We start from the raw sequence: 20,600 nt of genomic DNA on the forward strand, positions 1-20,600 counted from the left end.
ATTGTATTCTTATAAGTTTACAGCACTCTTTAGATTAACTGGTGTAATAAGTAGTGACAATGCAAAGGAACTCTTTCATTTTCTGGGTTTATCTGTATATAGGATACAAGCTATCTCTGTACTAAATAGAGGTATCATGACTTCATCAATGTAGAATAATTATGTTTTCAAAATCTTGTGAGAACTCTTTGATTTTCTGAGATGAAAAGTAGCCTATGCCCATCTCCAGGATGCAAGCTATCTGTGCACCAAATCTCATCTCATTATTACCATATTTTAAAAAAGTTTAAAAAATAAAATAGTATAGATAACAAAAAATTAAATAACAGAAACAAAAAAAATTAAATAAAAACAGTAACAATATAAAACTAAAGTAACAGAAGAAAAAATATTATGGATGAACAGTATGGATTTAATGTTATTGTAGAGTTGTGTATAAATATGTGATGATAATAATTCATTTTTTTTTTAAATTTATTATTATTATATTATAACATACCTCAATCTCTTGCAAAGTAAGCTCTCCAACCATATAAACATTAATAGGAAATAATTTGTATAATGATTTTTTATCTATCTGCATCAGCAGAGCAGTGTCTGCAGTGTTGAATTCCATATCCTGAAGGCATACTTTGCATTGAATAGGTTCACTAAACTTCAATAAATTCCTGATACAGGACTCACACATTGAGTGGCCGCATGCAAGGAGCAATGGGATGTTTGGAATTGATTTTGAACTTGCAGCTGAAATATATGAAAAAAATATGTAAGTACTTTCCACCACCTATGATCTGAGTTTTGCATTCACTAAAAATTTATTACTTAATTGATTTGGTGAACAATTTTTGTCTGTGTTATTACCCTTTTCAAATACTTATTAGTTAGCTCTTGAATGTGATTTCACTTAGTGGTAAGTGATGATGCAGGCTAAAACGGAAGCGTACTAACTTGGAAGAAGTATGGCAGTTTCATTAAACCATTGTTGGTTTTACATGGCATCATCTAAGAATGCTAATTCACTTGGCGGCACAGATTGACAGTAAGGTAATAAATAGCTCAAACAAACAGCACTGTGATTAGCACTTGTTTTCAAGCTTTTAATTCTCTAAATCAGTTTAGAACTATCAAAGAACAGTTGCTTCTCCATATTATGATTATGTTCAAAACCATCAAGAACATTTTAGCTTCTCCTTGTGACCATAATCATAGTAGTATGATCATAGTAGTATCGTAGTAGTATGATTATGGTCACAACATAACAAATGAGTGATAAATATTTATCTAAAGTGATATTCTCCTTCTATGAATAATTGCAGCAGCGTTGAAGCCACAAATGTGCTGCAGAAACCGAAATTTATAATCCCATAACATAGGCTTAAGGTCTGGGTACTTTTACATGTAAAAAGAAAGTTACTCACATTTCAGATGATATAATTGACTGCAGTTTGGGCAACATTTTTTTATTTTCGCGTCCATTATAGCCTTTATCGTTCCTTAGTTGATTAAAATTGTAGATTTGTCATCTCGGTAGGTTTGTTTTGATCTACCCGACAGGATTTACTTGAAATCTATGAAAGAAAACCGCAAAAGCAAAACTATGGGGTTAGCTCCAAATCCAAATACCTAAACGATACTATTATAAAAAGAATAATGAAAACGATTGAAGAACCATGGAAGCGGATAAATAAGTAAACGTCCATGAGTTAAACAATCTAAATTTTAGGGCAATACTTATATTTTATGTAGGTTTATGGTTTCTATACTTCGATGGTTCCCTACCAAGTTCCTACATAATGCATTTCAAGTGTCATCAAAAGTTTCGTTCAAGTTTCGTTGTTTTAATTAATCCCCTGCGGATGTATTGCATTTAAGGTGGAAGCGACGGGCCTGCACGCAAAAGTCAAATTTAATTTGGTTTTTCACAATTTGTAAAATAATACGTGATATTTTAATTGCGACAATGGCAGTATCCTCACAGGTTAAAATAAAAATCTTTAGTTGAAAGGGTCCAGTTTAAGAAATTAGCTCTAGTATCGACTATTTTCACAAATTAGTCGATGCTAGAGTTAATTTCTTAAACTAGACCTTTTCAAGTAAAGATTTTCAAGACCTGTGAGGATGATACCGCCAATGTCGCAATTAAAATGCCATAAGCCTACGTTGTCGTATTAGTTTCCAAATTAAATTTGAATTTTGCGGGCAGGCCCGTCTCATGCCCCTTAAGATTTTGTCCAGGTAGATATTATCTAATCTAATTTCCTTACCGAAAAAGACAAAATTCAAAGCCGCTACAATAATTATTTACGATGCGATGCGATAGACAAAGAGTATGTAATCACGATGTAATCACTTGGCGATAGAAAAAATGAATCACAGCACAGACCAGTTAGTTAGTTTTTAACCCCTTCGGAAAGGCAAAGGTCGTAGCCCATGCAGCCTGGTAATCACAGACCAAACCACCAAACTCACAAGAATGTGGAAAAAAAATTCCAAACAGTGCTCCCATAAATGATGGAGTTGCTATGTTCGTACTTTAGATTGCCATATTAATAAATAAAATCATGAAACTGCCGTATTGCTTATTTTATTGATTAAAAATACATATTATAAACAAAAAATATAGATTATATTAAAAAGGAAAAAAAGCGATCAAAGTCAATAGTTTAAGTCAAAGTCATTAAATTCAAATTAGGTACAGCTATGGTACAGCTATTGTAAACATTCTGATTGCTAATAATGATCTGATAGATAATTGACAATTAACTAATCTATATCTCCTTAATAAATATCATCGCCATAAAGATTACTAATAGACTCAAATACATTGATGTCATGTAATTTAATTAAACAATATTTGTCCTTGTTTTTCATTTTTACATGCATTAATTATCTTGGGATGGTTGAAAATAATGTCGCACAGTTTGCTTGATTTCTGATGGCTTGATTTGCCAAAAGAATCTTATTTACAGTTGCAGTTTTCGCAGTCAGCATTATTGTGTGGTACCTAAACATAAAAGGTCTAAGGAAAATTTCACTTGATTGTAATCGTAATTATCTTAAGACAGTATCCTTGTGAATAATTCAAAACTATATTATATTGCCGTAGTCCGTAAGATTATTATCTTACGGACTACGGTAAGAAAAAACCTACCGTATATTATGCCGTATCATCTGAAATTATGTGCTTGAATTACCGTATAATACGGCAGTTGCCGTATCAATGGCAGCATTGACTCCAAACTTGCCATTGTTTCGTATGTCAGTGCATTGTCAGTAGGGTTGCCAGATACACGCTTATCATTTCCTGGACATTTCTGGGATTACTGTAATCCCCATGGACGTACTATATAGTACGTCCATGGGGATTACAATTACAAACAGAGTTGGAGTTTAAGAGTCCAAATCCAACTAACTACAAATGTTTGCTGTTGGACGGGCATTAAAAAAATATTACAAAATTACTAGTTATATACCTAGTTAGTTACCTACTTATTGTAAAAGTAAAAATGCAAATGAGTTTAAAAACATATTTATTTGTCAAAAAACCTATAGATATAAATTGTAACACTGTATGCATACCATACACAATCACAATATATTAACTAGTCCTTTTAGGTCAAAAAATACTTTTAAATAAAAACAACTCATGCAACCACAGTGTGGATGTTCCACACAGTGTTGCAAAAGCGACTTAGGATCGCGCCGCCCCATGGTGTCGTACCTAATTTTGTGGAAAAGAACTAGTGTTCATGAATTTCGGGACAATAAAGTGTAATTACTGGACACGGGACCAGACGTGAAATTCCGGGGCTTTCCCGGAATTTCCGGCCATCTGGCAACCATAATTGTCAGTGAAACTTGATCAAACCCTCAGACTATATAAGATCAAACCGGCCGTAGCAGTCTACGAAACCGGCAAACCACAGATTATGTACCTGCGGCAAACCACAGAGTAGTATAAGGACTTTGATTAGAAGTTTTATGCGGCTTTTCGTAAATTATTATTGGCAATTTAATAGTAAAAAGGTCTAAGTACCTTTTTATTAAAACATTAGGAAGCAAAACCGGTATTATTACCGGTAGTTAACTTTTTAATACTTTTTTAGGGGATTTCCTTTGGTTTTTCTGAGCCACTCATATTCTGTTCCATTTCTCTTCTCTCTCATTCAAGTTATGCGTAAGCGGCGCCCGCGCCGACAGACGCTTGTGGAGGTCTCAACATTTATGTATTTTCTATGGTCACAACCACCCCAAAGAGTATTTATATATCACCTGTGAATATCACCATGTCATCACCTATAATCTATGATCGAGGACTTCGTCTGTGTTGGTGTTAGCTGGCGGGCGTGTTCTGCCTTTTTGGAGTGTTTTTTTTTTTTTTGTTAAAACTGACTGGAAAGCGCTCTACCTCTACAAGGGTGCCGTGCGTGTGTCGGCGAGTGCCGGCACAGACGGGGTCCATACTTGTATAGTTTAACTAACTAGTTACAAATAACTATAAACTTGACATTCGCTAATCTTTGTAAAGCCAGGCGAGAGAGAAAAAAAGTCTATGATCGAAGGTCCGCCCCTGGCATAAAGCTAGTTATAATACGTCCATGGCCCCTGGCATATAGCCATATAGGCATAGCCACCATGTGACCAGCATAGGGTCGGTTGTTGTGACAAGAGGATTTTGATGTGGAATCTGATCCTATGAGTTAATTATTGTGCGTAGGTATACAATTTTAGTATTTTTATTTAAGTACATTTTATTTTACAAATGTGTATTCTAATGTAGTTAGCTGTTAATCAGCACCTTTCGTCCAGCTAACTGGCATACTAGAGAATTTATGGGCGATCAACTGTTTGTCACAACCGTATCCTGAGCCCCTACCTATTAGTATAAAGAGGGAAGATTGTTCTGTCTACCTGTCTGTCTGTCTGTCCATCCATCCTTCCGTCCGTCCCTTCACGAAGTAGTTAGTGAGAAATAACTAGTTCTTCATGCCGAAGGTCGTGTCTACAATTAAGTGCCTACCCGCGCGTTGCGTTGATAACTTAGCATAGTCTTCGTCTTTTCTTATTGCGGCTGTAAGTGGAAGGCCAGTGACTTGTCACTTAACCTGGTTAGACCATTCGGTTGGGTGATCTGCAGGCGTGATTTTTTGCCCACCTAAATACTAGATACTTAAGTCAATTTTTTCCTTTATACAAGATTTAAATAATGTATTAAAAGTAAAAGCATAATTACATAATATATACCATAGAGATAGTATATAATATACAATCGAAAAATCAATGACAATAAAACTTGAATTTGACTCGCTCCAGCAATGCGCATATACCTAACCACTAACGAGCGTTGAAGTGTGAACAGCTGATACTTGGGAATGCATTTGTTCTATTTGAACGCTTTAAACCTCTCGAGCGAATGAGGCCTAAAAGTGTTATTGCATGGAACCCTTCGTGTGCGAGCCCGACTCGCACTTGACTGATTTTTTGAGTTACATCATTGTATGCCTATAGTTCTTAATCTAACTATATAAGTATAGGTAGGTAGGTACTTATAGACCATACTGTATGAAGGTATTAGTTATACATCTACGTTTTTTTAGTATCAAAAGAATTAAAAAGTTGTCAATTAGATATAAGAGCTCATCAATACAGCTTAGAGGTCAGGTTAATATAGTGTTATGTAGCTTTAGGTCCGGTCACCGGTGTGCATTGGCTACTGAATCTTGAACATTGCGCGCTTGGTTGTCCCCGATAGAGCACGCGACTGCCGCGGTTTACGTAACCTCGGCCAAGTGCAAGTCGTATTTATTGATTCGTATAAACTATTGTCAATGTGCCATTGGTCCCGGTTGGACATTCGTGAATATCCTAGTTCCCCTGACGCAGTATCAGTTCAGAATGTTTTGTGATCGTTAATTAGGAAATCATACAATTTTTCAAGATGACCACAAAAGTTTTTCGAAATCTGCCGGTAGTGTTTGTATCCTTACTTACAGTCATAGGTAAGACAGTTTTTTACCGTTATTTTTAAAGACCCATCATAGTCCAAAGTGAAACTAATTTTTAGATAAAATGTGTGAAGAATAATATAATGTTTTCAGGGTTTATATTGTAGGTATATAAGTATGTACTATTTGTTTATTCTACCATAACTTCTAAATGCAACTGATTTCTATGTATGTACGTATGTTTTGACATGTATAGATATATTTGACATTGTAGTATGACATAGAGCAAATAATATGGCGAATGCGTTTTCAAAATCTGTGCTGCATATAAAAGCTTGTTCGCAAGCTTCTTTATTTGTGCCAGGTATGCTTCAGGCTTAGGCTACAACGTCTTGTATTGCTTCTATACCTACAGGATGAGATTGTGGCTGCTGCAGCAGTCTCATAACAAGAGATGACGTCGACAACGAACCTAAACCTACTGCACATTACCTCTTACGATCGATTAGTTGATCGAGAATCGATAGATTAGTTGGTATTTTTGTTGGTAAATCGATAATAATCGGTATGACTTAACTACCTGCCAACGAAAATATTACTAATCATTAATGAGTGCAATGTGATGCATATGCAAGCATGCTAATGCGATTTAAGGATTATTTAAACCGGTCAAGTGCGAGTCGGTTCGCACATTTATTTGTCCGAAATGTGGTTCCCACAAGGTCTACCATCATACAAGATAAATATTACATCGAAATATTATATGCATATGTAGTTACCTACTTTTTTTTTAATTTGCATGGCCATTTTGAAATTAATCCTGTTGTTACAGCAATAATATAAACAGGTAACGCAATTTGTGAATTTAAACTCTTTACAAACCTATATGTTTCATGAGATACAGCCCGCTAATAGACAGACGGATTAAAAACGATTCACTATCAATTTATTTTTGTAGGGTTCCGTAACTATACCTGCGTCATACGACCATGTCAAAAACTTAATATATTATGTCACTAACGAGTATCAGTTACACAGCCATGACAAAAACAGTTAACTAATATTTAAGAAGCTCTTCAGCACTATAAGAAGCTTGCTATCTACTCGTATATTTGGATGTAACCATATCTAAATGTGGGTAGGATATAGATCTTTAAAAAAGTTTTAGACTTAAATTAAGCATGTATCTAAATAAATTGTGTTCTAAAAAGAAGCTCGTCACCAAAAGAAACGTTGTCTTCGTCAACCGATCATAGACATAAATTAGAAAGATTATTTAGGTTTAGATTAGAAAGAACACTACTCAACAGCTGTCCAATGTCACTCGATAGCTTCACCCGTCTTAACCGTGAAGAAATTTCCATATGCCTCTGGTATGATGTTGATGATGAATGTAATGACTAATGTTTGTAGGAGGATCTCAAGACGGCACGCGAGTGAAGCGTCTGCGAGCTGGCAGTGCGGCGGTGCAGGAGCCGCCGCAAGCGCTGGACGCGCCCGAACCAGAGCCCAACACTGCGCCTGCGCCGATTGCTTTCATACACCCATCTGTCAAGGAATATCTCGAACTTGGGATGGCTATACCGGGTAAGAAGTCTTTTCATTTATTTATACGGACCAGCAAGTAACAGTAAAAAGAAAAAATTAAGAAGTGGATAGAAAAGCACTTACCTCTAGAAGAGATATGTGCTTTTCTATCCACTAACCACCAGTAACCCTTGACAATGGAAGAGGTTGTGAAGGAAAAAGCAAAGCTACAACAAAAGTAGAAAGAGCGACTTATGATTATAAAATATGTATACCTAAATACATAATATAACTCACGTAAGCATACTTTACATAATATTACATGCATACATTATCACATAAATATACTGGAACACATACTATGTCATAATATAATAAAAATAATACTTCAGATATTGTTTTTTATACCTACTTGTTCATCATTTGAAAGTGTGTTTGTTTGTTGGTTTATTGGGTTGTCCTTCAATCACGTCGCAACGGAGCAATGGAAAGACGTAATTTTTTGCGTGGGTAAAGACCTGGAGAGTGACATAGGCATAGATAATCAAATAGTTCTCATGGAATTTAAAATAACCTAAATCCATATATGCATGATGATGATGCAGTCTAAGATGGAAGCGTAACCTGGAAGGGGTATGCTAGTTTTTACCATACCACAGTTTTACGATATGCCCCCTTTGGTTTCTACTCGGCATCGTACCGGATCGCTAAATCGCTTGGCGACACGACTTTGCCGGTAGGGTGGTAACTAGCCACGGCCAAAACCTCCCACTAGACCAAATCAGTTTAGAAATTAGAAATTTCCAAACCCCTGCCGGGAACCTCCGATACCTCCCACTAATAAGACGCTGGCGCTTAACACTGTGCCAGGGAGGTCGTCAAATTAGAGTAAATTAACTATTGGTATATGTTAGAAAGGTTTGGTAGGTACTTCCACGGTACCCGAATATACAATCAAATAGAGATTGCGACGGATATACGTTCATCATCATCATGATCAACCCAACTCCGGTTCACTACTGAGCAAGGTTTCCTCTCAGAAAGAGAAGGATTCTGGCCATAGTCCGCCACGTTATCCAAGTGTACATTGGCAGACTTCACACACCTTTGAGAATATTATGGAGAACTCTCAGGCATGCAAGTTTCCTCACGATATTTCCCTTCATTGTTAAAGGAAGTGATATTTAATTGTAACGTACATAACTTCTTAATGAAGGTGTGTACTGTGTTCCAGGGATCGAACACTGACCTCCCAAACAGGCGGCACACGTTTTAACCACTAAGCTATCACGGCTCTCGGATACACCTAAGATCTGCGCCCTGCTCCCTAAACTTGCTGTAGTAGATCCAGTTCTAAATTTTAGTTTTATTTTAACCAAGTTGTTACAAGGCCGTCTGGGGCGGTTTTTATTTTTCTTGTAAACATACAATATACAGGGTGGTCAAAAAGACGTGTATCAAAGGCGATAGGGTCATTTTCAACAAAAAAAAAAAAAATCTACAGCATGGCCATATTGAAATTTCCCTAAAAGTTATGAATATTTTTGTTAAAAAGGTATTTTGTTAAAAAAACCAAAAATATTTAGGGAAACTTTTAGGGAAATTTAAATATGGCCATGCTGTAGATATTTTTTTTTGTTGGAAATGACTTCCTCTATTTCATTATCGCGTTCGATCCACGACTTTTTGACCACCCTGTATAGATATTTGTATCGTAGGTAATAGGTATATTATGCCAGCACATGAGTAGGTAGGTGATACCAGTCTGAAGAGATGAACACGGAGAACACGAAGGCTCACGCTACTTATAATTTTAATTCCACGAAATCACACACTTCGATAGTCGATGATGATTCTTATTAATTGATCTAATTGCCTTTGATCTTTATTATTTGACCCCCTGATTATTTTTTTATTTCTCGAATATTATAAATTATCGATGATATACTTTGACAGAATTAATAGTGTTAAACATTTTGTAAATGTCCTAAAGATATTTAGGTATTTAGCACTCCTATTAACTATTTATTAGACGAGCTGACCTTTCCTCGGTTTTAATCACGTAGAATTTCTGAAATATCAAATGTGATTAAAAAATGTCTCGGCCACTGGTGCGAGTAATCGCCCGTCAAATTCACATATTCGCTTAAAGCCCAGCGACAAAACTATTTCAACGACACACTCGCTTCTCGTTGTTCGCCAACTCATTTCTCGCTTATCGTCGGTGGTCGCAAAAGTGCCTTGATGTGTTTCGAGGTTCTAGACCCAATAGTTCGAGCTGCCAGCATCAGTGAATTTCTCCGGTTTTTTCTGTACTATGTATAGAATATAAAATATTATGTAGGTACCTATATTATTTTAATGCCATTTAAATAAGAAATGCTGGAGTTTTATCCACACACTCTTAAGATCCGTATTAAAGGAGTAAGTGGGTAGGTAACTCGCCTCATTTATAAGGGAAGTAGTAACTTTGGCATCATGTGGCGTCTTTTTGCACTTTTGGGCCTGTATTAAAAATATCTTCTGGCTGGATCTTCGAATTATTCAAGTAGATAAGACTAACTTCCAAATTACTATAAGATCCTGGTCGCTAGAGAATGCGCACTGGTGAATTTATAGTATCTTGTGCTGCAGTGTTTCGCTTCAGAGCTTTTCAAGCCTTTTGACCGATTCATTCGAACATTTTAAAAGCGTCGCGTGATGACGTGGCCATCATGGCTGGACTAGGTACTTAGGTACCTACTTAATAATTTGTCATCACCTACTAAATCTGGAACAAAAAATAAATAACTAAGTAGACAGATATAATAACAGAAACTGAAGTCGGATTACTCATGTTCGATGATTTAATCATTTGTGAGAAGATCACCGTGCATCCGTCTAGAAGTCATTATTACGTCATTGTAATCGTCTGATCCCATCTAAGTAAGTACCTACATAAGAGTTCTATAATTTTTTATTTAATTACAGTTTTTTCTTCTTACAGCTTGTAAAACTTTAAAGCTTCTAAATTGACATTAGATAGTACTAGGTATTCACCGCAGATCGCGAAAATTTCTTTTTATCTATTTTAAGGCTCATCTCATATTATTATGATGACCGCGACTTCATTCGCGTGAATGTAAGGTTTTTAAACATTCCGTAGGAACTCTTTGATTTTTCTGAACAAAAAAAGCCTTCCCTAAAATGCACGTTATCTTTGGAGCAATAGTCAAAATCGGATAAATGAATGGGTCGTGAAAAGATAGGGGATAGGATAGGCTGCAAAACTTTTGAATTTATATGGTACGGATAGTATTAAGATTATGAACTATTTATTGTACAAACGCTCTTTTTTTTACATGAGTGCATATTGTTCATGCAATCATGATAATATAGATAACCATCATAACATCAACCATAAATCATGATAATAGTTTGGTTCGAGTTTGTAATTTTTATTATGAAAGATGTGACTGAAAATAGCGGCTTTAAAACAATTAGGTCGGACATCCCCGGATTAACTGGGAATTTTCTATGATTTTTGCTGCTTTTCTAATTAATGCTTTGAAGTAAGTAAGTATCAAAGGCAATAGTCTACCACACTGGCTAAGTGTGGATTGGTAGACTTCAAACATCATTAAAAAGATTATGGAGATCTTTCAGCCATACAGGTTTCTTCACGATGTTTTTCTTCACCGTTACATCAAGTGATTTGCTTAAAACATACGTAGGTAACTCAGAATATTCAGAGGTGCTCGGGATCGAGCCCAATACCGCCTTGGCCGAGGCACCGCGACAAATCTGTATTAGTGTAGGTATATTATTAGGTAGATAAGTAGGTATATATGCAGTGGACTGTTCAAGTAGTATTGAATTCATCTTCTTTTTTGTTTTATTAGTTGCGTTCAGCTTAGGACTAGTTGTTTTTCTTGATGTTTCAAAATGTTAATCAAAGTTATACTAATTTACTTAAACTGTATGTAGACTACATCCTGAGTGATTCATTTATTAAAATAAAAGAACACGTTGTAAATAATAATAGTAACGTAGTAATAAATTACTTATTGAGTTTTAATCTAGGACATTCAGAAAAATAAATGGTCAAATAATATCCTTTGCGAAATACCTACCTACCTAACTCTACGATTAGGTACATCTACATGATTATAAGTTAGGTAGGTAGTAGGTAGGTACCTTTTGATTTAAGTATAATTAGAATACGCATGAGTGTTCCGAAAGTAAATTAACTTTACGAGTCATTACTAGGTAGGTATCTACTTAGAAGGGTTAGATCAGCATTTTCGTGTAGGAAATATTCTCTAAATAATAAATTAAAAAATCATCAGTATTTTTTCTTTCAAAGTGGTATATTCTTTTGAATATTCAAAAGCACTTGTTATTTATTTGAATACAAAATATTTCTGTTTCTGTTTTTATTTATGTTCATCAAAAGCCTTGATATAAATAAAGCAATGGTAAATTACATAATAGATAGTAGGTATAGGTTCGGTTTGAGGTTTAGTTTCTTACAGCGTACTAGACTACTGTCCATGGTTTAAAGTGTGTATACAACATACAGCCTTGCTGTGCCGAGGCTTTGCTTTGAGGCTCGAGCTTAGATCTTAATTGTGCTAACAATGGCCCATTATGAACGTAATGATTGTGCTGTTTTGGGTACACCATTGTATCTGATTGCGCAATCTATTAAATCTAATATTAAAATAGATCAAGGAATATAAAATTGAATACCTACCACTTACCAGACTTGGTAGGACCTAAGTATATCGTGCCTATCCGCATTTTTACAAACTAAAAGACCTACTAGCTTTAACCCGCAACTTTGTCCGCGATACATACCTATATTAAGTATAATTTGCACTCGGGGATAATCTACTTAGCTAATAAGTATCTATTAGAAAATAATTTTTGAAATCGGATGAGTAGTTTTGGAGATTACCTTCTACATCCAAACTTATAAACTTTATAATAATGAGTGTCAAAAACTCAAACATTTATTCAAAGAAGGTACCATTGTAAACTTTTTGATTGTCAATTATTGAATTTCTAAGATAACGATTATGTAATGCATGTAAATTAATTTTCTTTCTTTCTTTCTAATGGTGATAAAATAATTAATCAGGTAAGTAAACTTTAAATTAAAGCTAGGAGGGTTCTAAACGCGCCCAGTTCTGAGAAGAGCCCACAACAACTTAAAAAAATACAAGTTTAACTTTTAACTGGAAAGTATTTGAGAACGAATCGAATACCTCAACAATCATTAACATTTTAATATGAAACTCATGTTACAATTGATTAACGATTGTATGTAAATTTATACATTATTTACACTCACATGAACTGAATAGCAACGTCAGGTATATAAAAAGGCCCTAATGAGTGGATTACAAAAGAATTTCAAGTTCATTGCAACATTAACACCGTTTCAAATGAAGCCATCGAAAATGCATCGGCCGTTACTTACAAACTGTTTATAGGCGCTTGCGTGCCGAAGCGTGCACTGTAGAATGCTATTAGGAAATCACTAACCAGTAGTTTATTGGCAACGTGCACAATATGTTGGCGACGAGTATATAGGTCGTCAGATTATATTGGAATGTCTGATAAGTAGTCTAATGCCTCGTTTTCAGGTTCCGTACCTCAAAAAGAAAAAAAGACATTTCTTGCCTGTCTGTCTGTCTGTCGTACCTGTCAAGATCTGTCAAGGGTATCGAAACCTATAGGGCATTACCCGTTGACCTAGAATTATGAAATTTGGCAGGTATCAATGTCTTATAGCACAAGTAAGGGAAAATCTGAAAACCGTGATATTGTGGTTGATTGTGGTGATTTGTGTGAAAAACTAAAAAGTGTTACCTACTTCTTGTACTGATGCCACGGAACCCTTTGTTTGCGAGTCCGACTCGCACTTGACCGTGAAGAATTCTTCTTCACGGTCTTCTTCATTCAACTTCATTCAAGAAGTACCTAATGCCTATCCCGCATACCTTCTGATATGACGACTTCGAAGTGGCGCAAGACACACTTGACTCCATGAGTTACATTTGGTTTGGGAGGTCAAGACCCTCTTTTTTTTAAAGAAAATATTACAATAAAACTTAAAGCTAGCCTTATCTAATTACTATACAAATTATGCCCGCGTGGAACGGTGCCAAGAATACTGGCTGCATTTCCACGCTGGACAGCCAGGCTGATCCTTTGCGCAAAAAATGAGCCAGCCCTTCTGTCACCCAAGGCTGTGAGGCTATTAAACGCGGTGAAATGTCTCGTAAATTTTTTTTAGCACTAAGACTCCATGGCTTCAGGGTCTCCACAGCAAACAGAACAAAAATGTAACTCTCAATAAGAGAGGCATACTTGCGCAGCTTGCGGTTTTCAGATCTTTTTTAAAAAGTCTTTTTTGTTACATGGTAATATAAGTCACTTATGGGTATGAGCAATAGGTATATATAACTGACTGTTGAATACCTTTAAGGTATCTTATACCTACCTTTTGATCGATCTGCAACGTTGCCGTGCTTTGCTACCATGTTGCTATTTGTCGGTGCACAACCTTTTAACAGGGCTCTCTCCGTCACTCGCTTCATATAATCGTAGTTCCAATTTCATTTGAATATTAAGCAACCAAAGTCCATGAAATTTTGCAGACATATTCTAGAAACTAATATCTGTGTCTGTAGTGTTTTAGAATTTTCTAAAAATATGTATTTTTAAAATTACAGGGGCTCAAAGGTTTGTATGTAAATTTTTAAGACCGCGTAACTTTGAAATTGAATATTTTAACAGAAATTTGGAAAACTACAAACATAGATATTAGTTTCTAGAATATGTCTGCAAAATTTCATGGACTTTGGTTGCTTAATATTCAAATGAAATTGGAACTACGATTGTATGAAACGAGTGACGGAGAGAGTCCTGTTAAACATTCAAGATGCATTCATTCCTTAGAAGTGCCAAAGGCTCAAAGTTTTACGTACCTAACTCATAAATAAGTATACACAAATAAATTACATAGCCTTATTTACAACGTAACTAGGTACCTACTTAATGTACCTACAATAAAACTTAATTTTATTATTTTATTGCTTTTATAAATGTTTATATCATCAGAACACTTTTCAATCGGTCAAACGCATTTTGATACCAAGTGGAGGTCATTTGTTTCATGTATTTTACTGTCGATGTGTTCGTGAATTTTGCAAAACCTTTAATAATTAGATATCTATAAATAGAGTAGGTACCCTATTAAAAATACATACTAATATTATAAATGCGAAAGTGTTTCTGTCTCTCTGTATTCTATCTGCTAACTTTTTAAGCCCCATCCATTTAACCGATCTTGACTAAAGGTACAGGCATAGCTTGCATCCCGGGGAAGTTCATAGGATAATTTTTATCCCGGAAATCAAAGAGTTCCCACGAGATTCTTAAATGATTTAAATTCTTATCATAGGAAATATCCTTAAGGATATCTAAAATTACTACCCCTATTATAAATCCGAAAGTCTCTTTGTTTGTATGGTTTATTGGTTTTTTGATTTGTTGGTTATCCTTCAATTACGTCACAATGGAGCAACGCTCGACCTTGGATGAATAAATACTCAGGATGGTATGCTCCGAAAAGTCAAATGAAGCAGGGGAACTGTCAGTTGATGAGTATGTGTGCGTTATGGAATGATACCATTCACATATGAAAATTTGCCTATTTTCCTATTTTTCCCTATTTTTCCCTTTCACGATGATTATTAAAAAATGAGATCTCATTAGATTAGTCTTTATTATGATAGTTACAAATCGATGGATGTTCGATGCTAGAAAATAATAATTTATCGATTGCAACGTATTAAAATTTACCTACTCTGTTTTTACATAATTTTGATTAATTACAGTATAGGGCCTCTGGCCTTATTGAAAATCTCTGCTTAACAGGGTGCCCATCACCATGTTTACTATATAATCGTATCCTGACAGTTAAAAATAAAAAAGTTAAAAAGTCAAATATAAAAACGCAATATATTCACTAAAAATATTTAATAATAATCCAAGTATGTACCAGTTAGCGATTTTATTTAGCGTATCTCGCAGGGTTAGTAGACTATTCACTACTTTTGGTGTTATACACCGGGCAAGTTTACATCCCTATATCGTAGATCTCTTACCAAATTACACAAAGCGGCTCTTGGGTAGCGGTTTTTTTTTTCTCTAAGCCAAATTCAAAGTTATTTATTCAAAATGGGTTCATATTTTATTTGTCTTGTGTTTTCTGACATTTATGACCTTAAAAAATACCGAAATAAAGATAAATATTCTAGCTATCCGTATAGCGTCCCATCTTTGACCACATCACGCGTGACGAGTCCTCCGTTCGTCGCTAAGGTTGTTTTGGTGGGTGCCTACTGTAAGGTTATTTTTAAAAATTGATTTGAGTTGTCAAAAATAATATAAAATTATTAATTTATCTAATGCAGGTAGTTTGATAAAATCGATATTTCGCTCATTCGATGTCATACAATCTGTTGCTAGGAGGCCAACAAGATTGAACTTGCATAAATACGGGCGTTTCGAAGGTTTTAGTTTAGTCTCCTTCTGAGATTCGGAGCGATATCGCATATTTTCGGTATTTGGATTGTGAACTGGATAATTAGATGTTGTGATAGCAATCACGCTCTAATTAAATTACTTATTTTGGCATTAGTTTGTTTAGATTATTACTCTCGGATAACCTTACACATTAAACTTGTGTTTTTTTGTGTTGGTTTTGGAGAGGACATTCCAATAATTCGATAAAAATATTTAAATAATACCTGCTTTTCTGAGTGATGCCAATACTACTACCTATCATGGACTAACTATAACTAAATAATATTATTAATGTAGTAAGATTTTGATTACCTATTTATTTATTTCTTTATTGCACACACAAACATATACATTTACAAAAAACATAGAAGACAACATGGTAAGTACGTTGGACAGATAAAAACGTATGTTTTTATCTGTCCAACGTACGTACACCAATTACGTAGGTACCTAGGTACTTCATGATAAATTTGGCATGCAGCTATTATGACGGAGACTGGTATATTAAATGTACTACAATTTAGTAATAAGTTTTGTTTTAGTTAAATTTCAATATCAATTTAAAATCTTTTAATTAACAAAACAGCCTTTTTCGCTTAGTTATATTATGATTGTCATCAAAAATAAAATATAAATTTGTCTAAATATAATGAAAAAAAAATTGCTCATTTTTAGGCAAAATTACCCCATTTATTTTCTGACAACCCTAGACTTCAATTTGAAGTTGTGTAATTTGCACAGCACGATTACGATACGATTTAAAATTAAATTATTTCATTGAAGTGTCAAACAAAAAAATATAATCACTACGTTGTGTCAAATGCGTATCGGAAGGTGTTAAGTGGCCAGTTTCGTAGAATTTATGTTGAGTTTGTGTGCGTGACGTGTAATTACAGAGATTTGGTCGATAGTGGGTCGATAGTTGTGCTTCCTTCGTTTGTACGGCGGGGTCACCGGTTGCGCTCGACGTGATTTTTTGCATTAGTCATAGGTTATGAGAGACTGGTGAGTGACATGAGCTACTTTTTATAACGGAAAATCAACCAGTTCCCACAGGATTTTTTAAAACCTAAATCTTTAAGGGCAAGTATTTAAAAGATTATAGATTAGAATATTATAGATTAAGTATACCTAAATTTTAACAATTTGGCCAATGCAACGCGCGACGCCCGATCTGGCTAAACCTAAACACTAATTGTTATGACACGCGTACCTTAGATAATGCTGTTTTGAGCAAATCGCCCTGACATTCTCAATGAGCTTGAGGTCGGTGTGAAGGCATTCATGTGTGTCCTATACTCTACAGCTTAACGAGTGCGTGCTGTAGAAATGCCACTATTTACCTTTTGCATTTTGTAATTAAGTATATTCCTAAAGTGCAAACTTTGAATCCATACTTAATATTATAGACGTGAAAGTGCCGATAAAACTACTGAACCGATTTTATAATTCTTTCACCATTAGAAAGCTACTTTATCTAGTTGTACCAAGCTACTTTATCTAGTTGTACCAACATAGTTATAACGTTTAATGATCAAAGACCTGAGCGAAGCTGGGCCGATCAGCTAGTAATAATTAATAAGTGAGCTAAACTGATGACAGTTTTTCTTATCTTGACACTAATATAGCTATACAATAAAAATCCTCGAATAAATCTAGTTCGCCTTGCTATGTACAATATCGTGACACTCAGAATTACTATTTCCTTTTGGCAGTAAAACAATAAGGTCTCCGCAAATTCGACGACCTCCCTGACCAGTGGTGAGCGCTGTGGTCTTATAAGTAGGAGGTCTCGGGTTCGTTCCTAGCAAGGGCATTTTGAATTTATATTTATTTTTTCTGAACGGTCTTTGGTGTGGTCTGGTAGGAGGCTACGGCCGTGGCTAGTCCAAGCGATTTAGCGTTCCGGTACGATGCCGCGTATTTAAACCGACCAGGTGAAATGGCTTTAATGAAACTGCCATTCCCCTTCCAGGTAAGCTCGCTATCATCTTCGACTGCATCTTCACTTACCTACCACCAGGCAAGATCGTAGTCAAGGGCTAACATATGTATACGAATAAACAAAAATATACCTACGTATACGGTTCATTCTCAGATAATAAGCGCTTGGCATAACCTGAACAATAATGTTTCTTTTGAATGAAAGGCGTTTTAGGTAAATTGTACGCTTTTCACACACAAAGTTGCATTATTGGCATAAGTAATAAGTTGTTTGATTATTATGAATTGTCTGCTTTTGCTGACCTTGCGTTGAAGTTTCGTGGTTACTACCATAATTATCTACTGATAAGTATTATAAATGCAAAAGTGGGTCTGTCTGTGTGTTACATTTTCACGACCTATCCGCTTAACCAATTGTGACGAAAGGTACCAGAGATCAGATTGCATCCCGGAGATGGATGACATTTTTTATCCCGGAAAACAAAGGGTTCTCACGGAATTTTTAAAAACCCTAACGACACGAAGTCGCCAGATTTATCTTGTTTGACACATTATTTAGGCAAATATAATTCCACTTTTTAAAGTTTAAAAATAATAATATATTTCACACGTTACGTCGCGTTGATCAATTTTTGCTCAAGGGTACAACTTTTTGTTTTGCCATGTGTATGAAATTGAATTTTCAATAAATATTAAAATGACCTTTACATCTCAAGATATAAATCTTAGCCGCACCCAAGATTCATCATTCTGCGAAATATTAATCTGCACCATTTATAAAACTAAAAATACTAGTTTTGCCAATGATGATGCTAATGTATATTTTAAAAGAAGAAGTAGGCACATATGTAAGATACGTGTCTAAAGTGGAGGCTTAAAACTACGACACTTGGGTCACATTTTTGTAGAGCACTATCTCTTCTTCTCTCGTGCGTTTTGTATTTTCTGTCTTACTCATCAGTTCATCACCAAGCACAATAACAACAATAACTACAAATATTTTCCACGGGGGACAAGTTATATCAACGTATAACTCAAAAATCTAGAAACTTGAGATTTTGCACGTAAAGATTTTCTGAAATTCCATCCGAGTCTATAAATATACAAAAGGAAAACTGACTTACTGACTGATCTATCACTCAAAGTACTGGAGGGATCAAGCTGCTATTTGGCATGCAGATAATTATTATGACGTAGACATCCGCTCAGAAAGGATTTTTGAAAATTTAACCTCAATGAGGGTAAAATAGCGGTTTGAAATATGTGTAGTCTACGCGAGAGAAGTGGCGGGCATAAGGTAAAAAATATATAAAAGGAAAAGAGACTGACTGACTGACTGATCTATCAACGCAAAGCTCATTTGTACTAGATGGATCGCTATTATGACGTAGACATTCGCTCAGAAAGGATTTTTGAAAATTAGGCGGTAAGATAGGGCTTATAAAATTTGTGTAGTCCACGCGGACAAAGTCGCGAGTTTAACCTAGATAATTATAAGAAGTGGCTAAAATCACGTTCAAAATTTGTTAAAAATGTTGCACGCTGTTATTATTGCACACATTTTATACAAAACGGGGAGCTATTAAAGTGTGATAATTATGCGTAGTGATGAGTGGTTGGTCATAGAGGCGACAAAAATGTATGATTAGCAGTCGTCAACAGTACCTAATTAACTACTTACCTACTCGCGATACCGTGATTTACTGGCAAAATATTCTTGATGGCGTAGATTGGAGGTACGATATAAAATATACATTCTCCTAATATATTTACAAAAATGCATTTGATTAGTTACACATATATTTATCTACAATTAGATGATGCCAACGATTTAGTCCGCGTGGATACCTATAGGTTTTTTAATAATCCCGCGGGAATTCATTCATTTTGGAATAAAGTACCTAGTCTATGTATTAATTTAGAGTATAAGGAAGGAGTAACAAACATCCAAACTGTTATATTTTGCAATGTTGCTAGGATGTAGGATTAGTTTTTCAAAGCAATTTACTTAGTAGAGTCAATAGAAAAAGTCCGTGTAAGAAAGGTGCGAGTCTGAGAATGAACCCCCGACCTCCCAAATAGGGCGTCTTAACCAATAGGCCATCACGGCTCTAGGCGAACTTACTTATTGCTGTGAATCAATTAGGTATATTGGACTACCGACAAAATATACTAAAGCCTGTTATACTGCGTAGGAAGTCCTGTTATAATACTTAGCATAGTGTGAAACAGTAAGTATTAACCACACTGTCTCGCAGAATTCAAATCCAATGGCAACCTTAGATATTCAACGTAGAGACACACGTCGGGCCATGCAAGCTTGCGCCATAGCATTTATAACTGAGTTGCGACATACCTACAACCCAACAAGTTTAATAACGACGGAGATAATCCCATTCTTATCCACCGATCTAACATAGGTAATTTATGCTGGACCCACAAGTCAGGTGTGCTATTATTTGCAAATATTTTAACGGTAGGCACGTTATATTATGATGAATTCAGCTTAGTTTTAAAGTAGGATTACTTGCCTATCGCATAAATGTTGAATGGGTGCCTACTTTATTAACAGGTAAACATATCTTTATGCGATTATGCTTATCG

General features: G+C 35.3%; 2 protein-coding genes across 2 annotated transcripts in view; one reads left to right on the forward strand and one right to left on the reverse strand.

Annotated features, from left to right (window-relative positions):
* The window catches only part of LOC123868656 (RING finger protein 17), a 30,061-nt gene extending 27,587 nt beyond the window's left edge, over positions 1-2,474 (reverse strand). Inside the window, exons 1-3 of the mRNA XM_045911189.1 lie at positions 2,265-2,474; positions 1,419-1,568; positions 500-744 (exon numbers count right to left, since the gene is read on the reverse strand). Coding sequence (XP_045767145.1) covers positions 500-744; positions 1,419-1,476 — 303 coding nt within the window. The 5' untranslated portion in view covers positions 1,477-1,568; positions 2,265-2,474. The remainder of the gene's footprint in view (positions 1-499; positions 745-1,418; positions 1,569-2,264) is intronic.
* A 3,205-nt stretch (positions 2,475-5,679) lies between these two features.
* LOC123868675 overlaps positions 5,680-20,600 on the forward strand; it is a 28,153-nt gene continuing 13,232 nt past the window's right edge. The window contains exons 1-2 of the mRNA XM_045911228.1: positions 5,680-5,999; positions 7,359-7,532. Coding sequence (XP_045767184.1) covers positions 5,939-5,999; positions 7,359-7,532 — 235 coding nt within the window. The 5' untranslated portion in view covers positions 5,680-5,938. The remainder of the gene's footprint in view (positions 6,000-7,358; positions 7,533-20,600) is intronic.

This window comes from Maniola jurtina, chromosome 10, assembly GCF_905333055.1.
Source record: "Maniola jurtina chromosome 10, ilManJurt1.1, whole genome shotgun sequence".
NCBI lineage: Eukaryota > Metazoa > Arthropoda > Insecta > Lepidoptera > Nymphalidae > Maniola > Maniola jurtina.